The 22,963-nt window shown below is 40.4% G+C and overlaps 1 protein-coding gene across 2 annotated transcripts in view; it reads left to right on the top strand.

The window, feature by feature from the left end:
• inpp4b (inositol polyphosphate-4-phosphatase type II B) overlaps nt 1–22,963 on the top strand; it is a 169,875-nt gene that overhangs the window by 21,368 nt on the left and 125,544 nt on the right. Inside the window, exons 3-4 of one of the 2 annotated variants that reach the window (XM_084931611.1) lie at nt 8,519–8,637; nt 17,843–17,959. In XM_084931611.1, coding sequence (XP_084787737.1) covers nt 8,519–8,637; nt 17,843–17,959 — 236 coding nt within the window. Of the gene's footprint in view, nt 1–8,518; nt 8,638–11,893; nt 12,022–17,842; nt 17,960–22,963 lie in introns of those variants that run through there. The other variant, XM_084931612.1, reaches the window with a different exon arrangement.

Raw genomic sequence — 22,963 nt, 5'->3', positions numbered from 1 at the left:
GTTAACTCGGTTTTCCTTGGTCTTTTCAGTGTGTTATGAATAAATCTTCTTTTTTTCGGTACCGGTACTAGTTTTATTTTGTTGTATTTATCCGCGACACCTTAAAGGCCGGTCCGTGAAAATATTGTCGGACATAAACCGGTCCGTGGCGCAAAAAAGGTTGGGGACCGCTGGTTTAATACACTCTTTTAACACATAGTGACGAAACTTTAGCTGTCAAATTCAACAGGTTACTCAAACTAAGGTGTCATCTTAATAGTTTGTGGAAAAGAAAACAGACAAAACACAGTTAATAACACATGCCCTTTACCAGGCTTTCACTGTTACCACATAACAGTCATCTCTTACTTTGGGGTCTTGCTTGCCTTTTAGTTTAGCTGCTCAGCTGAACTGAGTTCAAGTGCTTAATTTGACCAGTGGAGAACTTCTCACCTCTAGACCCTTGGTTGCTTTAGCTTTTTCTCTTGGATAATTATCCCTGAGTTGTGAAATACCATCCATTGAGTTTGGAGTTTGCATTTGGTTGAATGAGAGCACTCTTGCAGGGTGCTCTTGTAGACCTCTGCCTTCAGCCTGTTGCTTCCCCCAGTGCTGAAACCAATAAATGCCAGTAAGCCAGTTAAATTGGCAGTCACACCAAACCATATCAGTGAAATTGACTGTGTTTTACCAGAAAGGTGTGCTTTGGGTTGTGAGCTTTTCTTCTTTCTCCACACTTTCTTCTTTCCATCATTTTGAAGTTTTATTTTTGTTTAATCAGTCTGTAGAACTTTTCGTTCGGTGGGCTCTCCTTTGAGTATATTTTTGAAAGCCAACTTTCTGGGATTTCTATCTTGCAGTGAATCTTCAGAGGCTCTGGTCATGAAGCAGTCTTCTAACCCACTAACAAGGAAGCATGCACACTTACGTCTGTAGTTGCTGTGCAGCCTTAGAGAGTTATTTATCTTCCCCCATCTAAGTTATCTCCCTCTCGACCGCAAAACCTGTGTGCACGGGCTTTTTTTTAAATCTTTCTTTTTTTTAACTAAAACTTTTTTTATCTTCTTCACTGACATGGTTACATCTCTAATATTCTTACTAGTTTATCTCTATGGGCTGTAGTTCAGGATGTAGATAAGGTCATCTACTACCATATTTGGTATACTAATACCACATTTACTTGAGGAAAAGGTACGAATGGTTGCATGAGGCATAAAGTGTTTTGAGTGCTCAGGTAGAGTAGAAAAACATTTTAAAGGCACCAGTCTATTTAGTTTATGATACTATTTTTCAATTATTAGACATAATTTTAAAGCAGTACTAACACGGAATAAAGTACATCGAAAATTCCATGAACATGCAAAGCTCTAACTGAAGTCTGGTAAACAAAGAGGTTTCTTGTTTCTGCTGCTTTTATATCTGTAGCCTTGTAATGGCTGCATGTTGTCCATTTACTGTAAACTGAGTTATTTCCTTTCATAATTCACTCTATGGTCCCCTGCTGTGGCACAGCCCCCTACTCACAGACTAATTTAGCAGCTCTATAGCAAAATACAGACAGAGTGATTCATCTAAAGAAAAAGGAGACAGGGTTGTTTATGGTTTCAGCAAAAAACTTTTAACTGTAATATCACAGAATGAAATGCTGTACTTTGAATACCCTTAAGTGAGTCTCGTGATGAGACATACCCTGGAGAAGTGGAGGAATTAGTAAATTTGATTTAGTCTAATGGAATCAAAAGTCAATTTCAGAATTGATGTCACAGGGTTTGGATGTAATAGATGGGCTATTTTTATCAGTACCTCTCACACGGTCTCGTCAGACTCTGGATCCAGAGCAATGTACAATGCAGCACATTTGACTCTTTTGAAAAGCACTCATTTACATTTAAAAAACTTTTGGTGTCTTGATGTTGTTTTTCATGTTTATTCAGGCCAAAATATGTTTTACTTAACCTATTGTCATTTTTTTTGTTGTTATCGAGAGCTAAAGCAAAGAATTTCCTCAAATATTCCTGTGTCTGTTCCTTCTTTCTGTGGCTGTGTGAGATTCCGGTGTACATCCATTTCTTTGATTTAACCACTCGTGGATCTCTTTTGGAAGAACCACAACATGATGAGTGATGGTTTAAGAGTTTATTCCTTCTGATATACCAGATTCCCTTTCTTTGATCAACAATTTTAAAATGCAAACAACAAATAAGCGTATACTAAAGTACTGTGCAAAACAACAAACAACATTGTCATCATAAAAATTGTTCCTCTCTATGATAAATCAGGTATTTGAGCTCCTTAATCAAACTATATAGAATATTTTTTTCACATTGTGTGAGGTAGTTTGCTGTGTTTGAATCATTCACTTTAGGTGAGTACGTTTGACAGAACGAGTTGCTTAAGTAATGTACGAGCTTTAACTTTGAATCCTATATCCACAAGTGCAGCTGAGGCTTTTTAAAGTACTGTATCCCATACTTAGTTACTACAGAATTTAGATATTTTTAAAAAAATTTATATTATTTGTATCGACCCAGTTAAACACAGACATATTTTTTTCTTTTCTTGGTAATTCAGTTTGTTTTAATTCAGTTACATCTGTGAAGCTCCCACCACACAGTTTTTATGCTGATGTTAACTCTAGAGAAGGTTTGAAACTTTACACTCACCGAGGCAGCTCTGCAACTTTACATGGTCTGAACACTTTGTGGGTGAGCAGCTGTTACAGGAGTAATAACTGCAGATGAAGAAATTTCACAAACTGAATTGTTGCAACAGTAGCATCCTATTACAGTGCCATGCTAGAGTTCGGTGAGCTGTTTAGAATGACCCATTCTTTGACAAACGCTTGTAAACAGTGTTTCTTACTCAAAAACAGTAATGTATCACAGATTGCTCATTACTTTTCTTCATCACTTAACCAGAGTAAGTAATTCATTACACCACTTGATATGTTACTTTCCTGTTACTCTGTAAAATGACGTGAAATGCAGTCTCATAATTAGCTGTATAAACCTCAGGTTTTTTTTCAAGTTAACAGAAACTCGACAACACAGAGTTGAGAACCAGCCCAAAGAGACTAAAAAGTAACTGGCACAGTAATTCTACTTTTGCATGAACAGTTACCTGTTGAAGAACAGTTACCTGTTGAAGTTCAAGCCCTTGCTGCACTTTACTATCATGCTCTCATCCTTTTTGAAAATAAAAATAAAAGTAATGTTTATATCTTCACTGTAGACCGCTTCACCATTTTGCCTCACACCCACCCACCCACACACAAACTGAAATTAGCTGATTGTGTTATGAGGGAAGAAAAAAGCATGTTTATTTAATTTTTTTTACCCCGGTGTGCAGACAACTGAAGAACCTTTGTAACAGAAGTACATAATTGTAACTGCAGTTTAATTGTAGAATTTAGTATTTTTTGTTATATTACTGCATTGCTAAAAAATGTAATGTGATTACAGTAATGCGTTACTTTAAAACAGATTTATTATAGATTGCAGCTGGTCCAAATTAAAGGCCAGTGAATTAAAAATGGAAGGACAGGTGGTATAATTTAATAACAGTACTGTTAAGCTCTTAAGTCCTCTTTGTTTTAATCTGGACCTCGGGACAACTAGGATGAAGTGGGAATGTGGAAACTTAAAACATCAGAGAGGTAAGGAAGTACAAGCCCATGCAATAAAATCTTAATATCAATCTTAAGCCTGACTGGAATTCAGTGAAAGGACGTCAATAAGTGATACGTGGGCCTGCTTGCATATGCCAGTTAAGTTGGGTAACTGCATTTTTGGACCAACTGCAGTCAACCAAGCAACAACAGCCTGACATCTAAACAAAGACTGTTAAAACTGGCTCAATGAAGCGACATGACGGCATGAATAAGCTTTTCACAATCTTCTAGGAAAGAAACAGCTTGACCTTCACAAGTATCCAAAACTCAAAAAAAGGTAGTTTTACTTGTTTATAAAGGTAAAAGTACCTTCAAAGATCATTCCCAGGTTCTTTACATTGGGGAGTCTCCATCTTTAAAGGCCAGGGGTTGCCAGTGTTATGGAAGTCCAAACAACATGACTTTTATTTCTGATCATTTAAACTATGACAGTTTAGCTTTTTAGCAGGCAGTGAGTAAGGCCTGTCAGAGGTGTCATAGTTTAAACAGAGAAATCTACGGCGAACACACCAACATGTACTTTAATGTTTATTGTTTGCTACACATACTTCATTTCAAATAAGAGGCAAGTTTTCTTCATAAATCTAACTATTGTGTGATTTCTGGCCTCTCATCATGTATTATGGTTAAAGTCACCAACTGTTATGGTGACTGTTGTATAATGTATGAAATACACATTTTTTTCTGTATATTGTTTTTTTACTGTATAGATGTTAAATGTTAACTGAGAACTGGGTGCAAGTTTTTGTAAGATTTTCTTTAATAATAGTTCTCTGTGAAACACGACAGAATTTCACGCTGTCACTTTGTTTTGTGAATTACCATCCAAACCCTCCCTTTAACTGAAGCGCTTTTAAAATTTCACGCTCTTAGTCGACCTTGAAGAAAATATTTCTCTGCTTTATTTGATCAAGATAGGTTGAAAAGGAATAGTAAAGGCGCAGATCACAAAAAGCTTACATTTTTTTATGGTGAAAGCATTCTTTTCTTTCTTTCCCTGCTTTCTTGCAGACGAGTTTGTGACAAATGCTCATTAAAACCTGTCTTTTATTTATTTTTTTATGCTGCTCTTTAAAATGCCAGCGACAGTCACCTTGACAGCACCATTGCCTCTCCAGTGCTGTTGGAAAATGCCTGGTTTTGAATTTGTTTTCAGTGGGTGGTAATCACAGTGTCTGTAAATTTGTCATTTATCTGCTATAGAAATTTCTGTTTAAAAAATGGGAGAAAAAAACGGAAGTTTTTTGTAAATTAACAAAAACGGTATATTTTGAACTACCAGAACTTTTTTCTCCAATTTTACCAATTTATCATGTCGTTTTACTGTTCCAGCCAACTTTAGATCAAAGCGATTAGTACTCTAAGCCAGCGGTCCCCAACCTTTTTTGCGCCACGGACCGGTTTATGTCCGACAATATTTTCACGGACCGGCCTTTAAGGTGTCGCGGATAAATACAACAAAATAAAACTAGTACCGGTACCGAAAAAAAGAAGATTTATTCATAACACACTGAAAAGACCAAGGAAAACCGAGTTAACGATAAAAACGATAACAAAATAACGCTGAAAACCGATAAAAACCCTGAAAACTAAACATTTCACACCTGAGCCTCAACTCTCGCGGCCCGGTACCAAACGACTCACGGACCGGTACCGGTCCGAGGCCCGGGAGTTGGGGACCGCTGCTCTAAGCAATCGGTGCGAGAACCGGGCAGAACACTTGCATTCTCTTCCACTAGAGGGCAGTACACCTACCAGCTCTAATTAAATGGGTCGCCAACTGCCAGTAAAACAGAAGAAGACGAAGAAGATATTACATGATAGCCATGTTCTGAGTGAGACATGACAGGGCGTTATAGCAATAGTTAAATATTTGAAAAGAAAAAGTAGTCAATCTGTCCTGGAGAAAATTCCGACCCAGATGAAGACCCTAGTTTGGTGGTGTGCCGTGTGGTTTTTCTAATGTGAAATATGTGCCGTGGCTCCAAAAGGTTGGGAAACACTGGCCAAAACATTATATTCAGGCTGATGTAGATACCGCATGAAGATATGCCTTTTTCATAAAGTTTCACCCACTGAATCATATTGTCCATACGTCTTAGGTTATATTTTTTGTTTTGTTCTTTTGCACACTGATGTAAGGTGACCTCATTGCATGCCAGAATTGTGCTGCACAGATAAAATGCAGCTTTTGGATCTCATCCAGGGAGGTTCACAAACTTTTGTCATTACTGTTCTTGAGTGCATACAAATACTAATTAATACATAATTTCAGAGCCATATGGTGTAATTTACTCCGTATCCAGCTGGATGGTTTTGAGCTTTCATGTGAAGCAGCTGTGAACATTAGAGTCGCATCCTTTGTGTTTTTTGTTCAATGTGCTGAAAAACTAAAACAGCAGACGTTAGCATTCTTCCATCTCGAGACCTCACATAACATGCTTTGAAATATTCAGGAAAAACCAAGAAGCTTTGTTGCTGTTTGACTTCACTGCTGTGCATCTGACTCTACCAAGGAGATCACAAGGTTGTCTTAGTGGATTCGTGTTTATCATTTTAGTTGTGATCATCGCTGGCATCAGCGAGTGTTCTTAGTGCATCTTATAGTATGTTAGAGAGAGCTGCTGTTCGGAACCATTCATTCAACCTGATTCGCTGTACAGTTTCGTGAGATAAAAATTCTTCCTGTCCTTGAAAGAAATGAGTGCTGAGTGACAGGCTGCTTTTGATGCCAGAAATGAAAGCCATCATAAAGCTGATATCTCACTGCCGGGGGGGAGTTTGTCTTGCCTTGCTGCCATTTTAATTGACTGCTGAGGCAGCAATTTTAGTACAGTGCTGTGTAAAAGTCCTGAACCAACCCTCATTTCGTTATATTCTGCAAGGAAAATGGGCAGAGGTGGCAAAAGTACAGACATTCTGTACTTAAGTATAAGTACAGATACTAGTAAAAGTTGTAGAAGTTGAAGTACTGATTCAACTATTTTACTCAAGTAAAAGTAAACGTATAGGCTGTGAAATGTACTCAAAGTACAGAAACCAAAAAGTAGTTCTTTGGAGGACGTTTCTACCTGCTATTTTTATGCAACAAAACCTGAGCCTTGTCCAATATTTATATAATAATAAAATAATAATAAAGTTTAATTCTAATAAATGTACCCAGCTTACATCAGGTACGTGGAACACTAGCAGAGAAAAAAAGGAAAATAAAAAAAGTAGTTCTTTTTAAAATAAAAGTAAAAAGTTCCCAAAAAATAACTACTCAAGCAAAGATACCTGAAAATTCTTCTTCTGTTTGGTTATGACCACCTTTATTCTTCAACACAGCCTGAACTCTCTTAGGAAAACTTTCTTGTTTCATCAGGAATAACTCTCCAGTCTTCTTGAAGGACATTCAAAGCTCTCCTTGGGATGTTGGCAGTGTGTAGCTCGGACTCTGGGGAGGCCAGTCCATGACTGTTGGGTTTTTCTAATGCATGTTAGATCAAAACATGACAGAACTTTTCTGTGTTCATAATTTAATCGATTTTGACAAGATCCCCAACACCACTGGCTGAAATGCAGCCCTAAATCCTAACAGAGGCTCCACTCTGTTTTCCACGTGGCTAATGACACCGATCTCCTGACCTCCTTCATACATATTGACGACAATTTGGACTGAAATTTTAAATTTGGATTCATTACTCCATAAGACCTGTTTCCACTGATTTTCATTCTTGATCTTGTGATTTGACACACTTCAGGCTTTTCTCCCTGCTTCCCTTCCTTAATGGCTTCTTGACAGACACCCTTCTACTGACACCATTTTTGATGAGGCTTCAGTGAACGGTAGATGGATCTCCTGAATGGCCTAATGAATCTTTCAGGTCCTGTGTCAGGTCTTTGCTGGATTTATTTTCCTATGTCTTAAGGACATGCATTTCAGATGACTGACAGACATCAGCTATATATATAGTTTTCAGGGTTTTTTTTTAGACCTGCCACTTCTTCTTTTATCCTCCACTTGTCCAGTTTCTTCAAATTATTTTAGGACACACTGCACAGCATGCCAAGATATGCCCAATTTTCAGCTAATAGATCTATGTGACTCACCTTGTTGGTGCGAAAATACAATTTATTCAACTAAAGAAATGGGAACAAAGTGTTTTAGTAACAGGCTGCAGGCACTTAAAAATATAATTTAAAAGATGTCTGTTATGTCTCGACACGACACTGGTTCGTTCCTTGAGTCAGATGTCCTTTCTCATAGGTGAGTTTGTTTTGGGGGTTTGAGGTCTTGATGCATAAAGTAAGACTTCTTGATTAAGGTTTAATATTTAAGAGTATTTTGGAAATATATTGAAATAATAAACATGACAACACATCGATTGAGCTTTCAAATATCATGTTATCTTTATCATAACGAATGTGACATATTTGTTTAATCTAAGTTATGTGTGTGTTTTTAGAATCACTGGAAGCTAAAACTCAATTAATTAGGCCTAACATGCAGCACGTGTAGCTGCTTGGTTCTTTTGTGATGTTGTTTTGCACTTTCACATATGAATTTAATATATAAAGCTACCTTGGCTGTTTTCTCCTTTCTTCTTGTATGGTTTATTGTTGTTATGTTATTATTATTATAATACAATATAGTTTATTTATATTATATTATTGTTGCCTTGTACTGTCAGTATTCTCTACAGTCTAATGTCATGTTTTGACCCACTGTCATGTGATTTGTGCCACTTCACTTTATATCCTAAAGGAAAATCTTCCCCTCTCATCTTTCATCCCCTTCTCCTCCCTTCTATCCTCTCGTCTCCTGTTTCTCTCCATCCTCTATGCTCCCTGTCGGCTCTCCCTTCCTCCCTGTCTTCCTCTGTGTAGCCTGTAATGATCTGGTGGCCTCAGGCAGAGACAGGAAGCCCAATGCTTTGGTCCAGGTGGCTGTCATAGATCCCCACAAGCAGCACCTCGTGTCTCACGCCTGCACAGAGATAGTTGAGGTAAGGCATCACACGCACACGCACACGCACACGCACACGCACCATCCTCTTGCTTGTCTCCGGCCTATGATGTTTGTTGTTTTGCCGTGTCTCTGGGTCACCAAGTCTCCGTTGGTATTCTCTCCATCGCTGTCTGCCCTCCTTTCTATCAACCTTGCTTTTCCATCTGACTCACTGAACTGGAACAGACAATGAGCCCTAACCTTCTATTTCTAGTGACAGCTGAGTCCAGACATTCACATGAGTGACTGTGTTGCGTGTCAATCATGCATTTACAGTACATATACAGTATGCGTTTGTGGGTTTAATTGTGTGTGGGTAAAACAGTGAGAGTGTTTTGCGCTCTTTGACCTCTTTAAATTCTTCTTCTTTTACTTCCACCGTGACAGTGTTGTTGCTGAGACAGCAGCCACATGAGTGTTTTCTGGGCAGCAACAGCTGCCCCCGTCCCACTTTGGAACACCCACCTACACACATGTGCAGAGGCCAACACACACACACAGTCCTTTTTTTCTCTTCTCCTTCCTCATATGAGGGCAAAGTTTCCAGGCGCATAGAAAGGAGACACTATTTCCCTCCTAATCCAGTAAAGCTAAATTAGCATAACCGTCTCTTTCAAAGACTGATTTCAACTGCTTTTCCCCTCAGTCAAGGGAGCAGCAGAGTATGTGTGTTTGTGCATGTGTGAGTGGAAAGACAGGATGTGGTAGGACACTGTATGCTGGCTCAGCCAGCTCTGCAGACACTCTGAAGGCTGCTGGAGTTTTGATTTCATGGCTGTAATGTTAAGGATTTGGAGTATGATCTGAGGATATGAACTGCTTTTGTCTTCACAAAAAAAAAAGGGTACGTACCCATTCATTGTGATTTTATAAGTGTGTTTTAAAAGAGAGCTTTGCACCCTTAGAAGAGAGTCTGGTAGATTTGCTGTCCGTATATTCACTTTATTAGTCTGGATTGTGTCATAAAAGTGAACATTTCTTCTGTTACATAAACCAGTGTATTTAGCATTTCCCCCAGAAACCGGATCAATCAGAAAACCAATATTAGTGTTATTTGGACTCAGACTTGAAGCCAAACTGAGAAGAGAATATGTCTCGTTGAAATAATCTTTCATTGAAGTTTTAATGGAGCAAGGGATTCTTGCCAGTAGGCTTTCACACTTAATAAAGAAACAAATGTTTACTAACCTGTATGACCAAAGGCAGACCTGTGTGTGTGTGTGTGTGTGTGTGTGTGTGTGTGTGTGTGTGTGTGTGTGTGTGTGTGTGTGTAGGCACCGGGGAGCTTACTCTATGTGTATTATTTGAAGACAGCACTTGTGCCACTTGTGTTTTCACTGTTGTCACATTCCCAGGATGCTTTCTCTCAACAGCTGCTGTCGGCTTTGCGAGCGCCCGGCCTGGCTGGCTGTGTGAAGTCTTGCTCGTGTAATATGTGTGCTATCATGCTGTATGTGATAGAAAGATTTCATTTAGAAGATAAATGATGGAGCATGCCAGGTGCTACAAAGCCTCTCTGGTCCCGCCCGTCAATCATGCTCAGGTCAGGGGGAAAATGTTCTTTGTTTTATGAAAGCTATATAATCACTCTTTATGTCTCACCACTCACATGTTTCAGAGGAAGTAAGAACAGGGAGTCGCAAAACACAAGAGGAACAATTCCAGGTGTTTTTAAGAGCTCTTTGGAGCCATTGTTGGGATCACTACTCAAGAAAAGTAATGGATTACATTGTTTCTTAAAAAGAATGCAGCACATTACTTAATTACTTGCCAGAGAAGTCATTTGTTACACTAGTCACTATATTACTTTCTTGTTACTCTATAAATTGACCTGAAACCCATTGTCTCATAATTAGCATTTAACTATATAAACTTACAGGATACATTCCCACACACCAACACAAATCCCTATCCTAATGATGACATGCATACGATTTTTTCATTTAGTTTTTAAGTACGAACACAAAGCAAAGATTAAAACCAGCACAAAAAGACTTTAAAGCGATCGCCACAGTGAGTCTTTGTTAGAAACATGAACAGGTGTAAATGGAGGCCCCAGCCTGACTGCTCATCACTGCTTTTGTTACCTGTTGAAGATCAGGCTGTCTGATGGTCTGGGGTCACTCAGCTTGAACGTTACTCTGGGTTCTTGGCTAGCTTAGCGTTAGCATGCTGATGCAGATGCTCGCAAAGAGGCGAAGTTGTGTTAGCAGCATAACGTGGCTTCTGTCTGTCCTGCATGCAGTTTCCACTTTACCGTCGCACTCATGTCTTTTTTAGTGCATGTTTGTTTGGTGCACCTTTGTAAGTAATGACATATTTGTAACTGTAATGCAGTTACTGCTGAAAAAATGCAGTGTGTTTACAGTAACACATGACTTTGTATCTCATTACTCCCAACACTGTATATAACTGTAAGAGAGAGAGTCACAAAAAGAACAAAAACATTGCAACCTGAAACAATAAGAAGATAAAAAGTGGGCTCAAATGGATTGCATTGTTTTATTTACATCCCAACATTTTTGTAACTGGGGTTGTAGTACAGAAGCAGGACTCGGTATTTTAACTTGACCCATTTCGTCTCCATAAGCAGGTTTATGTCTCAGTGCGGATACTGCAGCTTAACCTGTGGTTGGTAAAACAGAAAAGCGACAAGTGACAGCTTAAATGCTGAAAAAATGGTTTTTGGTCACATTGTATTTGAAGCTACCAACACACACATACAGACACAGAAAAATGCCATCTGGTATTTTACCAAATGTTCAGAGAAAGGAGATGTCCTTTTTGTAGAAATTGTAAGTCCTTTGTTTTCCACATGTGCATGCTTTCTCTGTGCTGAGCCTGACACAAGAGACAGAAATTGGGATGGAAAAAGTTGCATTTTCTGCCAATCCCTAATACTTCTGTGTAGGAAAATCCCTTTCCTTAAACATGGGCAATGGGTCCAGAAGTGGTGGTACTTGAGGGGATTTGACGTCATGCAAAGGCAGGGGATAAAACAGCCTTTGATGTCAGGCTAGTCAAGCAAAGAACCCCCTGCCTGGAACAAGTCCAAAAGTCTACTCTCTCTGTGTATATGTAATTATGAATGGTCAAGGAAACTCGACCCAGAGTACTTGCACTTCCCCCTCTGCCCAATCGCGCACAAACACACACCCACCCTCTTAATGGCCTAAATTGGTTATTCCACAGAGATTTGCAACCCAGACTGACAAAAAGACAAGAGAGGGGCAGCTGTCTCCCATAGCATATGTTGACCACTTGTATGACAGCCCGGCTCACTTCTTTGTGTAAATGGAGACAGTATTACCACTTTAGCTCATCTCAGCCCATCAGCAGCTCTAAGAAGATTCAGCTGTAGCCGAGGCTGCCAAGCATGCTGGTAAGTCTGAATGAGGCATATTCAGCGTGCCAGAGAGGGAGGTGTAACGGATTATGTCTGTGTACCTGCACATTCTCGAGTATAATGGTCAAGTCTGTCTTTTTGTCAGTGTATAGTACAGATAAGATCCCCATTTGCTCTGGGCTCAAAGCAGTGCATTGATTCCACTGCGTGTGTACCTACTGTGCTCAGTCAGGCTGTGTGTTTAGAGCGTCGGTGTACACAAACCACACAGCTTCATGGCTGGGTGGCAAAATGGCACCAGGCGTCAAGACTAATATTACCGCGTCTAGAGACATGAAATCAAAAGCAATAGACTTGTTTTATTTCCCCTCCGTCAGCCCGGCATAGATTTCTGAAGGATCAGCGGGGTTAGTGGTGTGGTGAGGAGGTGGTTTTTGCGCGTTCCGTCTGTGTGTGTGTGTGTATGTGTGTGAGCGTGCAGTTAAACACATAATTCTGTCCTTGTGTGTTAAGCGCACTGCTGTTTTTAGGGAGACTTCAGAGTCTGGCTCTCCGAGCTCCGAAAACCCTGGATTGTCTAAGGCTCTTCGGCTGATGTGTCAATCTCAGCAGAGCTTCTGAAAAGCAGATGAAGCATTCATTCAGTGTTGACTTTTTTTAAAAACTCATTCCGAAGAAATAACAAACTATCGTGTTTAGGTGATGGATGAAAACACCTGAACACACCCGGCAGAAGAATCTCAGCAGAGTATTTAACCACAACACCTGTGGTTTGATTACTTGGTTTGAGAGCCTTTGTTCATATCATACCCTTCATTCTCTGCTTCTTTTTCCTCTCTCTATACACTATAAACTGACATAATTAACTGCTTTTGAAATATTGCCTATTTAAAAAAATCTGTGGTATGTCAAAGTGCTGAAGTAACTCTTTTCATCTTCTAGCGGCCTTGCACCCACCAACCACCTTGTAATAAGGTCTGTGCAATAAATCGCTGTTATAATTTATCCGCTTGCCAGGAAATCATATTTTGATGGTACGTGCTGTGATCAAAAAAAAAAAAAAAAGCAGAAACCTAATTTCAATTTGTGAGCTATCCACTCCATAGCTGCCTCCTTTTGCAGCTTCCACTGCTTCATTTGGATTATTCTCTTGAAGTCTTCCTCTGCACGCTGTGCCTGTCTCATATCGGCGATGCACACTGTATCTCATCCACAATGTTAAAATGCTCACCCTTCGACTGCCGTTTGATTTTGGGGGAGAGGACAGTTGAAGGGAAGCATATCTGGCAGCACAGGGTGGGTAGTTAGTAGGGGTGCAACGATACACAAAATTCACGGTTCGGTTCGGTTCGATACTTTGGTGTCACGGTTCGATATTTTTTCGATACAAAAAAATGTTCATGCCTTTTTAATTTGTCATTTATTAAAATTATAAATATATATTTTAACTCAAAAGTACAGTTTTTAAATTTAATGTTGCTGAAACAACAAAATAATAATAAAAAAAAATCTATCTGATCGAGAAATCACTCATCTTTGGAAAAGAGAGTTTATTACAAAGAAATGTCTCTTTCCAAAATAAAAGCTATACTATACCCTTCTTCTGCGGTATATTCTCAGCAGCATATTAAACATATCGGGTCCCCATAAGGAGAATCATGTGCTAACGGCTGTCTAAATGACTCGGGTAAAGTTTGTAGCATGTGTGCTTGTTGTTTTGCTTCCACTTGTCTTTGCACTAGGATGATGTCGGCGTAAATGTGCAGTCATATTCGTTGTGTTCCCACTAGTGCTGTCAGCGTTAATCTTGTTAAAATGACATTAACGCCATAACGCGGCAAATCTCCGTTAACAAGTTACCGCGGATCGCCCCGTGCTTGGGGCTGGACGGCGTCAACACGTTAACAAGCTAACTGCACTAACGCACTAGTTCCCACCAATTGAGCATTGCGTGGCACATCCGACATACTGTTTTACTTTTGTCCATGAGGCGCTTACCATCAGGGTCATAGTCACATGAAAACCAAGATAGTTCCAAACGCCAGATCTGAATGAGGGTGGGGGAGGCTCAATTTCGGGTAGCGTTGAGGCAGTTGCCATGTTGCAACGAGCTTAGCTTCTGTCTTGCTAGCTTGCGCTGCGCTCAGTGGATCTGCACTTGACAGTGCAGCCTAGGCGGAGTAGTCGAACGCAGATCCACTGAGCGCTCAACACAGACAGCATCGTCAGAAGAAAAGTTGATAAAATAAATAAAAAAATTGTATTGTTTGATACAAATGCGTACCGAACCGAAAGCACTGTATCGAACGGTTCAATATCGATACGAGTATTGTTGCACCCCTAGTAGTTAGCTAAAAGGATTCCTCTAGTTTAGCCAAAAAGTCCTAGCCTTTTCAGTGCTCTGTGATGTCAAGGCGAAGCTGCGTCGATACTCTGACACAAGGAGAAAATTCAGTGTAAAAAATAAAGACAAGCACTGTTCACTTGTCACGCTCTTGATCTTGAAGCTCTGCCTTTAACCCTGGAGAACCCATGGGGTCAGAGACGACCCCATTGGTTTTCTAGGGAAACCATGGGGTCAAATTTGACCCCATGGGTTCTCCAGGGTTAAGTTTGGACACTAGAGCTCTTGGACTGCTGTTTAGCATCTGGGTCGCCGAGCTGAGCCGGGCCCAGCTCTCATCATAAGTAATGATTCTAGACATGAAGGTTGGGACATTCTGGCACGGAAGTTGCTGCAAAACTGCAAATGCGCAAGGGCAAATAGTCAGACGTGATGGACGGGTCTTCTTTATAAAAATAGTGGAAGCAATAGAAATGGTGCAGAGCCCACATGGAAATGACCTTGAAGGAATAAGTGGCCAGCTTTTAATTAAGATGCTTTTTTGCTTTCATGCATATAGTTGCACGATCTATAACCACTATAACTATGTAACAGCTGCACAAAACAGTTCAGTAGTGTGTACCACCCAGTCTTATTTTTTATGCTGTGCTTTTTTTTTTCAAACTTAAGGGTGTGTTCAGACATTCACGCATAGCTGCCAGTCTGTCTGTATCAGTCTCATTACCAGTCCCCAATCTATCCCCACACGGTCCCAAAGGGCTGTGTTCGAGAGACTCCCATCAGAGCTGTGCAAGGGAACAGGAAACCCCCAGTGTAAACAGAATGCTTTGAATTGGTTCAAATAGACAACAGCAAGTAGTTAAACACTTCTTGAGACTTCTCAGGAAAGCCCCTCAGCTCCTGGAACAATACGCTTTATTGCTGGAGTTGGAGGGAATAAAATGTGTTGCTCTGTTTGTCAGCAGGAATATGAGGGGAGGGGGGGCAAAAGTCAACTATAAATTTTGTGTGAAGATTTGAATCACTTCTTTAAAACAAAAAATGTAATATAGAGCACTGGCTTTAGTGGAGGGCTGCGGTCTCTGAATGCCAATCAGGTTTTTAGTAGACTTTATTGCAGATTGCAATAAAAAAAAGTTCTTTTATTTTTGCAAACATTTGACACGTACGGGATTTACTTTAAAGTAATTCATGAATTTTACAGAGATGCCTTAAAAGTTTTATCAGCCAGGTCTGACCGGAAGCATTATTGCTATAAATTATAAATGACTGTGTCTTATCTTGTCTACTTGCCTCATACTCGGAGTCTAAATTCTCTGGCTTTTTATCTAATCAGTACAGATAAAGTAGTTATTGAGTGTAACTTTTAACACACCTATAATCAGATCTGAGGCAGCGATTCCACTATTATTTACCTCAGTGTCACATGCCTGCAGAATGGAGGAGAGGTGTATAAATACATTTCACACACACAGGTTGAATATCATGCTAATATTGCTGCTGCCTCACTGCAAATGACATTCAGTACTTTTGACCCACTGACAAAGCAGCAAATCAGAGGAGGAGAGAAAAGGCGAGGTTACACAAATGTCACCTGATTCATGGTCTATGTTAAGTTACTGATGAACTTCAGAGACATAAAAAAAGAAAAATCAATAAAAATGTGGGTAACTGCAGATGCCACAGCTTATCCATCCGTCAGGTTTCAGACCCAGACGTAGGACTCACAGCACAGGAGGAGAAGAGAAAGCAAGCTTCTAACGATGATTATGCAAAAATAACAAAAGTCCAAAAGTAACCCGAATGGGAAAGTACAAACCAAAGAATCCACACGTCTACAGGTACAGGAACCAAGGGGACACACAGCGCTGAGAGGGACAACATGACACAGGCCAAGGTGAAAGACACAGCAGGGACAATGATTCAAACGTATGAACTTGATGCAGAAATACAAAAAGACTTATCACCAACTAAAGACAAAAATAAAGAGACTGAAAAGCCTGGGGGAATATGAAATTACGTTATAAACAGTAAACAATAAACAATAAAGCAACTGAACATAAATCCCCACAAGCCAACGAAAGCTCTAAACGCTGGGTCCGAGACTCAGGAACCATGACACCATTTTATTCCACTTTAAGGTCACAAAGGACCGGAGCCTATCCCAGCTGTCATAGGACGGAGGCAGAGCACACCCTAGACAGATCACCAGTTTAATTTCATTTTATTTTCATGGCACAAATTCACAGCAGTAGGCATTTCATATTGTAAGGAAAGGACAAAGAAAAACAACGATTCAACCATTCCCTATCAGCCGTCACAGGCAAAAGTGAAGAGGAAGATACTAAGAGGAAGATACCTCCAGCTGAACCAGGCTCAGCGAGGGAGGGCGCCCACCCCCTGCTGCGACTGATAGGCGTGAAGGAAGGAGAAGAGAGCAAAGAGGAGCGAAGCAAGGCAGCTATAATATTACAATAAACCCGCAGCATTTTGGTGGGGCCAGCTACCCCCTGCCAGTAACATGTAGCTCAGAGTCCCAGAAATTTCCAGGAAGACAAAGAAAGAGCAGGGATGGACAAGGCAAGGATCGCTGAATCGATCACAAAATGTAGAGAATTAAACACTGAAAGCTCATCCTATTGATCGTCTTGCACACAAAACCTTTATAACAGTTTAAAATATGCCTAAAGGTCCCTTAAGGACAGTGTTTTTTGTATGTAACAATGATTTCCTTTGTTTTGATACATCACGGAAGCAAAGGCGTATCACCATGACGCTGTCAGAAAATATCACCAATTTCCCTTTTTCAAAAATGTTGTTGAATAAATCATACCTTGCAGATCCCAGCACGTAGGCTCGTCTTATTTCATGACACAGCTTGTCTGCCGCTTGGCTCGTTTCGTCGCGTCTTGTTTCTGGAAAGGTTTTGATGTTAAAGCAAATAGCGCTCAGAACCCTTGTTAGCAGGTGTGGAAATGAAAGGAAAGTCTCAAACGAGCACAACAGAAGTTAAAGGTGGTGACTGGGTCCTGCGATATGAGGGAGGTTGTGAGCAAATATTGGCTAATGCCATGCTGCCTTCTGGTGTTTGAAAGCCCAACACTGTCTGCTGTGTTTGCTTTAATCCTATTGCCTGCTTGCCACTGCACCAGCTTACCTGTCAACATTTGTTGCTCCTGATCTGCAGCCTCAGTTGGCAGACTGTATTTATGCCACACCTCCAGGTAGACCCACTAGGGAGAGCTCTATCTTCTGCTTTTTTTGTGCCCAGGAGAGGCGAGAGGAATGGAGAGAAATGCCAGGAGGAGGAAGAGGGCAGACTGAGCTCAGCTGCTGGCTCATTTACCCAGCAAAAAAAAAAAAGTCCTCTTCCTTTTTTCCCCCCTCTTCAGCTTCCTGCTTTTTCACCTACATCTGTGTTGCAGTGCAAATGTGGATATCGCACATGTGTGTACACACACTAGCGCAAACTACATCTCACCATAGTCCTGTGTTGTCCCTCTCTCTTGCCAGGCGAACAAAGACCCACTGTTTCTGACGGGGGTGACCTTCCCTTCAGAGTATCCTGCTAGCCCAGAGACGCTAGTCAAGCTAAGCGTGTATGATGCAAAGGACAAGACCCAGGAATCAGTGAGTAAACACTTTTTTCTCTGCATGTGTGTGCGTCGCATATGTGCATGCTAAAAATCCAGTGGGTGAGAAACGGGGAGCTGTAACGATGACAGCCTGCTCACAACTGGCTTTGAACACATCTCTCGAGTGGAGGTTTTGCTGTACCGAGCTTTAAACTATAGAGGGAGATGATCATTAAAAGAAATCCGGTTTCAGAATCTCATTATGTTTAAATTTATCCTGCTTATTCGGAGGTGCAAAGAGTTGTGTGCTGATTTACAGGACTGAATCACGGCTGTATCGTTCCAATCAGTCTCAGACCAAAACTTTTTGCCTCGAGTTTTGAAGGAAAAGGTTGTGAAGCCGTCAGTGAGCATCCGTGCATGGCACTGATCCCACGGGAAAACCAATCGGCACATCAGTGGGAATGGAAAAGAGAGCCAGACATAGAATCCTGAATGGGCCGGGCCCTCTGATTTAGACGTTTAAAACAGACTTTATAACAGGCTTTTCAGTGTGCGCCGACGTTTGATCTCAATCAGCCACCCCACTCAACCCTGCGTGCCAAGATCTTAATTTGGCATAACTTACTATGAAACATTCATGAGCTTTTTTTTGATGAGTTAGGACTTCAGTATAGCGGTGGTTAGTGGTTAGTATTTGCAAATGTATTACATTAAGGCCTCTGATTTTGTGTTGGCACAAGGCCAGCAGTAGCGCAAATACAGTCCCAGTGTGTCTGCGCACCGGAGCTGTGTTTGCTCTGGTGCGCAAACACACTGGGCCCACTTTTTTTCTACACTTACTGTGTGGATGCACGCAGCCTGTAGCTGGCTTGAAATGACCTATTTTAACGATCTGCTACTTGACTTGGCGTGAAACAACAAATGTGTTTTTCCACCTGTGGCTTCCACTTCTTGTTGCCAAACCCGTGGAACCAACAACCGAGACAAAATTATAGATAAACAAAATCTCTAAAAGCTCTACTTTTGTGTTATTAAAGCTCTGTGTCATCACGAGCAATGTAGGCTGGAAAAACCATGTAAACCCTTGAGTTTAGTACCGTCAGGAACAATGACCTCTTCTTAACTTATTCACTACTCAAAGCACTTAACACTAAAAATACCTTCGCTCACTCATACACACACTCGAACAGAACTTTTTTAATCTGTCAGACTCACTCTCACACACTGATGAATGCATCTGTTTAGTATTTCGCCGAAGGACATATTGACTAACAGACTAGAGGAGCTGGAGGTTGAACCACCAACCGTCCAATTAGTGGGTGACTCCACTCTTCCTCCAGAGCCACAGCTGCCCCATATGAAACTGAACATTAAGGAGGATTTTGATTGTTCTTGATCTCATGAAATAATGTCAACTGATTAACATTTCTGTTATTTTTTTGTGATCGAACAGTCTTCTTCAGATCATGCCAAAGCATCTCAGTCAGCTTAAGGTCAGGACTCTGACGCGGTCTGTTCCAAAACAAGTTATTGTTTGTTTCACTCGTTTTAATATTGATTTATTTGTTAGCTTTGGGTCATTGTAAAACCCGACCTCTCAGGTCATGAAGTGCTGTCCTGCCATTCTCCTGCAAAAGTTGAATTAATTTTTCCCTCAATGGTTGTAACGTGGGATTTAAGATCCTGCGTTGCTGTTGGTTTGCGTAGGAGTCCGGTTACACAGAGAGAGGGATTATGGGAATTCAACCTATGCAGAGGCTATGCAAATGCGCTTGCATGCAGCCCTCCAAAAAAACCAACAGTACAGCCCTGTGGCACCAACACTATGAGTAATGTGTGAATGCTGATTGGACATAAAGCTGGCTTGTTTAAGAAAAGCAGTGACAGTTAACCACAAAATACTTCAATGGATAGTTCTCACTTCAATAAGCTCTAACTCCCCCACGACCCTTAACTGGAACAGTCAGGAAAACAGGTGCGGGGTTTAACCGCACTTTGTCCATCCATTTATTTTCTTATCCGATGAAGGGTGCAGAGGAGCTGGAGCCTATCCCAGGTGTCCTAGTCAACATTGGACAGGTCACCAGTCTATTGCAGATCTAGGGGTTTTCCCTTTTTTTTCTATATGTTCTACGATACAGAGGCGAGAATATTGACAGGGGAACAAGAGTAGCTGTCATTCTGGCATTCAGAATAGCCCCAAATCAATACGTCCCTCCTTGCAAAAACCAAAAAATATATAGAAAGCCTATCTGATATTAATAAATGAATAATTACTCCTCTGTTCAGAGAATAGGGAAAGGGTTTTTTTTAGGTAACACATTTTTGGAGCAAAAACCTCTACTACCATATAATATCATGTCCTGTTTTACCTAAGGCATAAAAACATAACAGTTAAAAACATAACAATGATTTAATGATTTATTGGCAAGAACATTTTGCAACTTCTAGGATTTAATGCAAAAGCATGTATGACCATTACAACCGTTAAACACTGTCCTCACTGCTAAAAAATCCTCAAAAGAATGAAAAAAATGCTTATTGCAAACTAGTATGTGGATTCAAAGCATTGGTTAGAAACCTTGCGTGTGGGACTTGCACATTTCCCACACTCACTGAAATGGTAGATCAGGTACTTTTATGAAGTTATGTCCCCCATAATCCCTCTTGTGCTGTATTTTAATCTCAGTTAACTCTCATTTAGGTTAGCCTAAATTAGCTCACAATAGCTCTTTATAACTTCTCTAGAAATTAGAATAACTTCTGATTTGTTTAATTTTGTTTAAGTACATTGCAGGTGCAGATTTCTTGTCTGCGTCAAGGCACACTCCGACCTCTGTTCCCTTTTGGCGCTATATATGATCACACCTACACTGTTTTACCATTTCACTGCTTCAGGATTACTCCATGGTTCTTCAAAAAGCAACACTGTGCAGGAACCTGAGCATCTGTTGGGGGAAACACAGACAGTTCTTGTGATGTTGTCAAGATCCCGCGTCACCGCTGCCAGTTGAAAACACACACACAGACATGAGATGTGCAGTTTAACAGTTTAAAGTTCCCATAAAAGGACAATTTTGCTTGATTTGATGGGTCTGAAATCAATTGTAACAGGTCAAAGTTAACCCAGGACAGCTTCAGTGTGCAGATGAAATTGTAGCACATGGACAACAGTATAAAAAGTGTGCATATTTAAATTTTTGTGTGTTCTGCATCATTAAATTTCAGGCTAAAAGACCCGTATATGAAGGTTAAAGCATGCTCTGCTGCATCTTACTGTCTCTTGCCCCGTGATATAAAATAATCAAAGAGTTTTAAACAGTTTAAACTGAAGGTTTAACTTAAACCTAAATGTGTCAAACCATTTACTTGGATTTCTGTGTAATGGCATCAGCTAGTGAATCTGTCAGCAGAGCCATTTGCCTGTTGCAGAAACTTCCTGTGGGTAGTTTTTATGCTTGTGTTACCGTTGGGAGTTTTAAGAAATATCTTAAAAGATGAACATTGTAATGACTACTATATTAAGATACATTACTGATGTTGGTAAAATATTTACTGCCTTTATATATTATTTTAAGAAAGCCTTGGAGAAAAAAGATGTTGTTCATGGTAGGTGTCAGTCAAGGGTTCTTTGATGCACAAGCTGTGGACAAAATATTTGATTTTATTAAGTGCTTCAGTATTTAGGGATTTTTAGCGTCTGTCTTCTGGTCTGTCCTTCACTCTGTCTCTGTGAGTGATATTTCTCAATAGCTCCTGTCAGACTGTCAAAAGTATCACTGATAAAGCACACGACATTTCACTCAAGCTTTGCTTTTAGAGCTTTATGCTTAAAAACAGCGTTATAGACAGTTCCTATTTAGCATATTTTTATATGCTTCACTCATCTCATTCCACTAAATAAACACACACACACACAGCAGAGCCCTTATACCTTACGCAGACTGCTTTAAAAAAAATATGTGACCATTAAAACAATGCCTTGCATAGTGCCCTGCAATAGATCTTCCTTTTCTTTTTTTTCCTCGTACCAAAACTCTTGCGCTTACATTTCCGGCTCCGCTCGGCTGGGCACAGCGCGCTTGTCTGGGTCTCATTAGAGAGGCTTTCGTTGACACAGGCGTGACCCTGAACATGAGCTGGCACAATGCGTCAGCCCCTAGTTGCTTAAGTGGCAGATCGAGAATCGCTCAGTCAAGGCTTGGTCATTTAATGTTGCTTTTTTTTTTTTTTGCCCCTTTGCGAGAGCGAGCACTGGGGCAATTTGCTGTGTTTGTGTGTGTGTGTTTTACAAATCGGCTGTCAAAAGTTTTACATATCACTTTCAGCTTTGATAGCAGATGTTGTGCCACCAGCTGATTCACTGCAGTGGAACACAACCCCCCCCCCCCAAAAAAAAAAACAGAATAGACGCAGTAGAAATGTAGCACATCTGCAGTTTTGTGTTATATGGCATGTCACCTATTACCGTACCCACCGTAAGAGTTTTGAAGTGGAAATAAAGGAGGGTGGAAATGGTGAAGATGGGGGAAGGAAACTGATGGAGCGAGGTTTATAGATGACTGCTTTAACATTCGTAGAAGACCTAAGAATTTCATAGTAGGATGGTTTTACCTGCGCCTTGGGCTTCTCATTTAGATATTGTAAGATGACACTGGGTTCGTGGTCATGAATATTTGAGAATGCACACAGGGATGAGAAAATGATAAGTGAGGGAGTGGAGGTGTGAGATGGAGTAAAAGCGGATCTGATATCACCCAGGTGTAAATGATCCCACCCTTGAGCCTAGTTGTCAAAGAATGACAGGCTAGCCTTTCTTTGTCACTGATGTCTTGAGTGCAACTTCGCTTTGAATGGCTCCCAGGTGGAATAAATTCTCCCCTTCATCTCACATTCTCATCACTGAATGAAGAAATATGCTTTGTGATTGGAAAAAAAAGTTGTGCTTTACAAGGAGAACTCCAGCGAAAGTGATTTTATTATTTGCTCAGCTAAATATTAAACATATTATGAATAGAACTACCGTGTTGTTTCTTTTCTTTTATGTTGTTTAAAT

The sequence above is a fragment of the Perissodus microlepis genome, chromosome 6 (assembly GCF_051167445.1).
Source record: "Perissodus microlepis isolate ML-2025 ecotype Zambia chromosome 6, ASM5116744v1, whole genome shotgun sequence".
In the NCBI taxonomy this organism is placed as follows: Eukaryota; Metazoa; Chordata; class Actinopteri; order Cichliformes; family Cichlidae; genus Perissodus; species Perissodus microlepis.
Note: the sequence above shows the minus strand (reverse complement) of the source record. Positions and strands in the feature narration are given on the sequence as shown.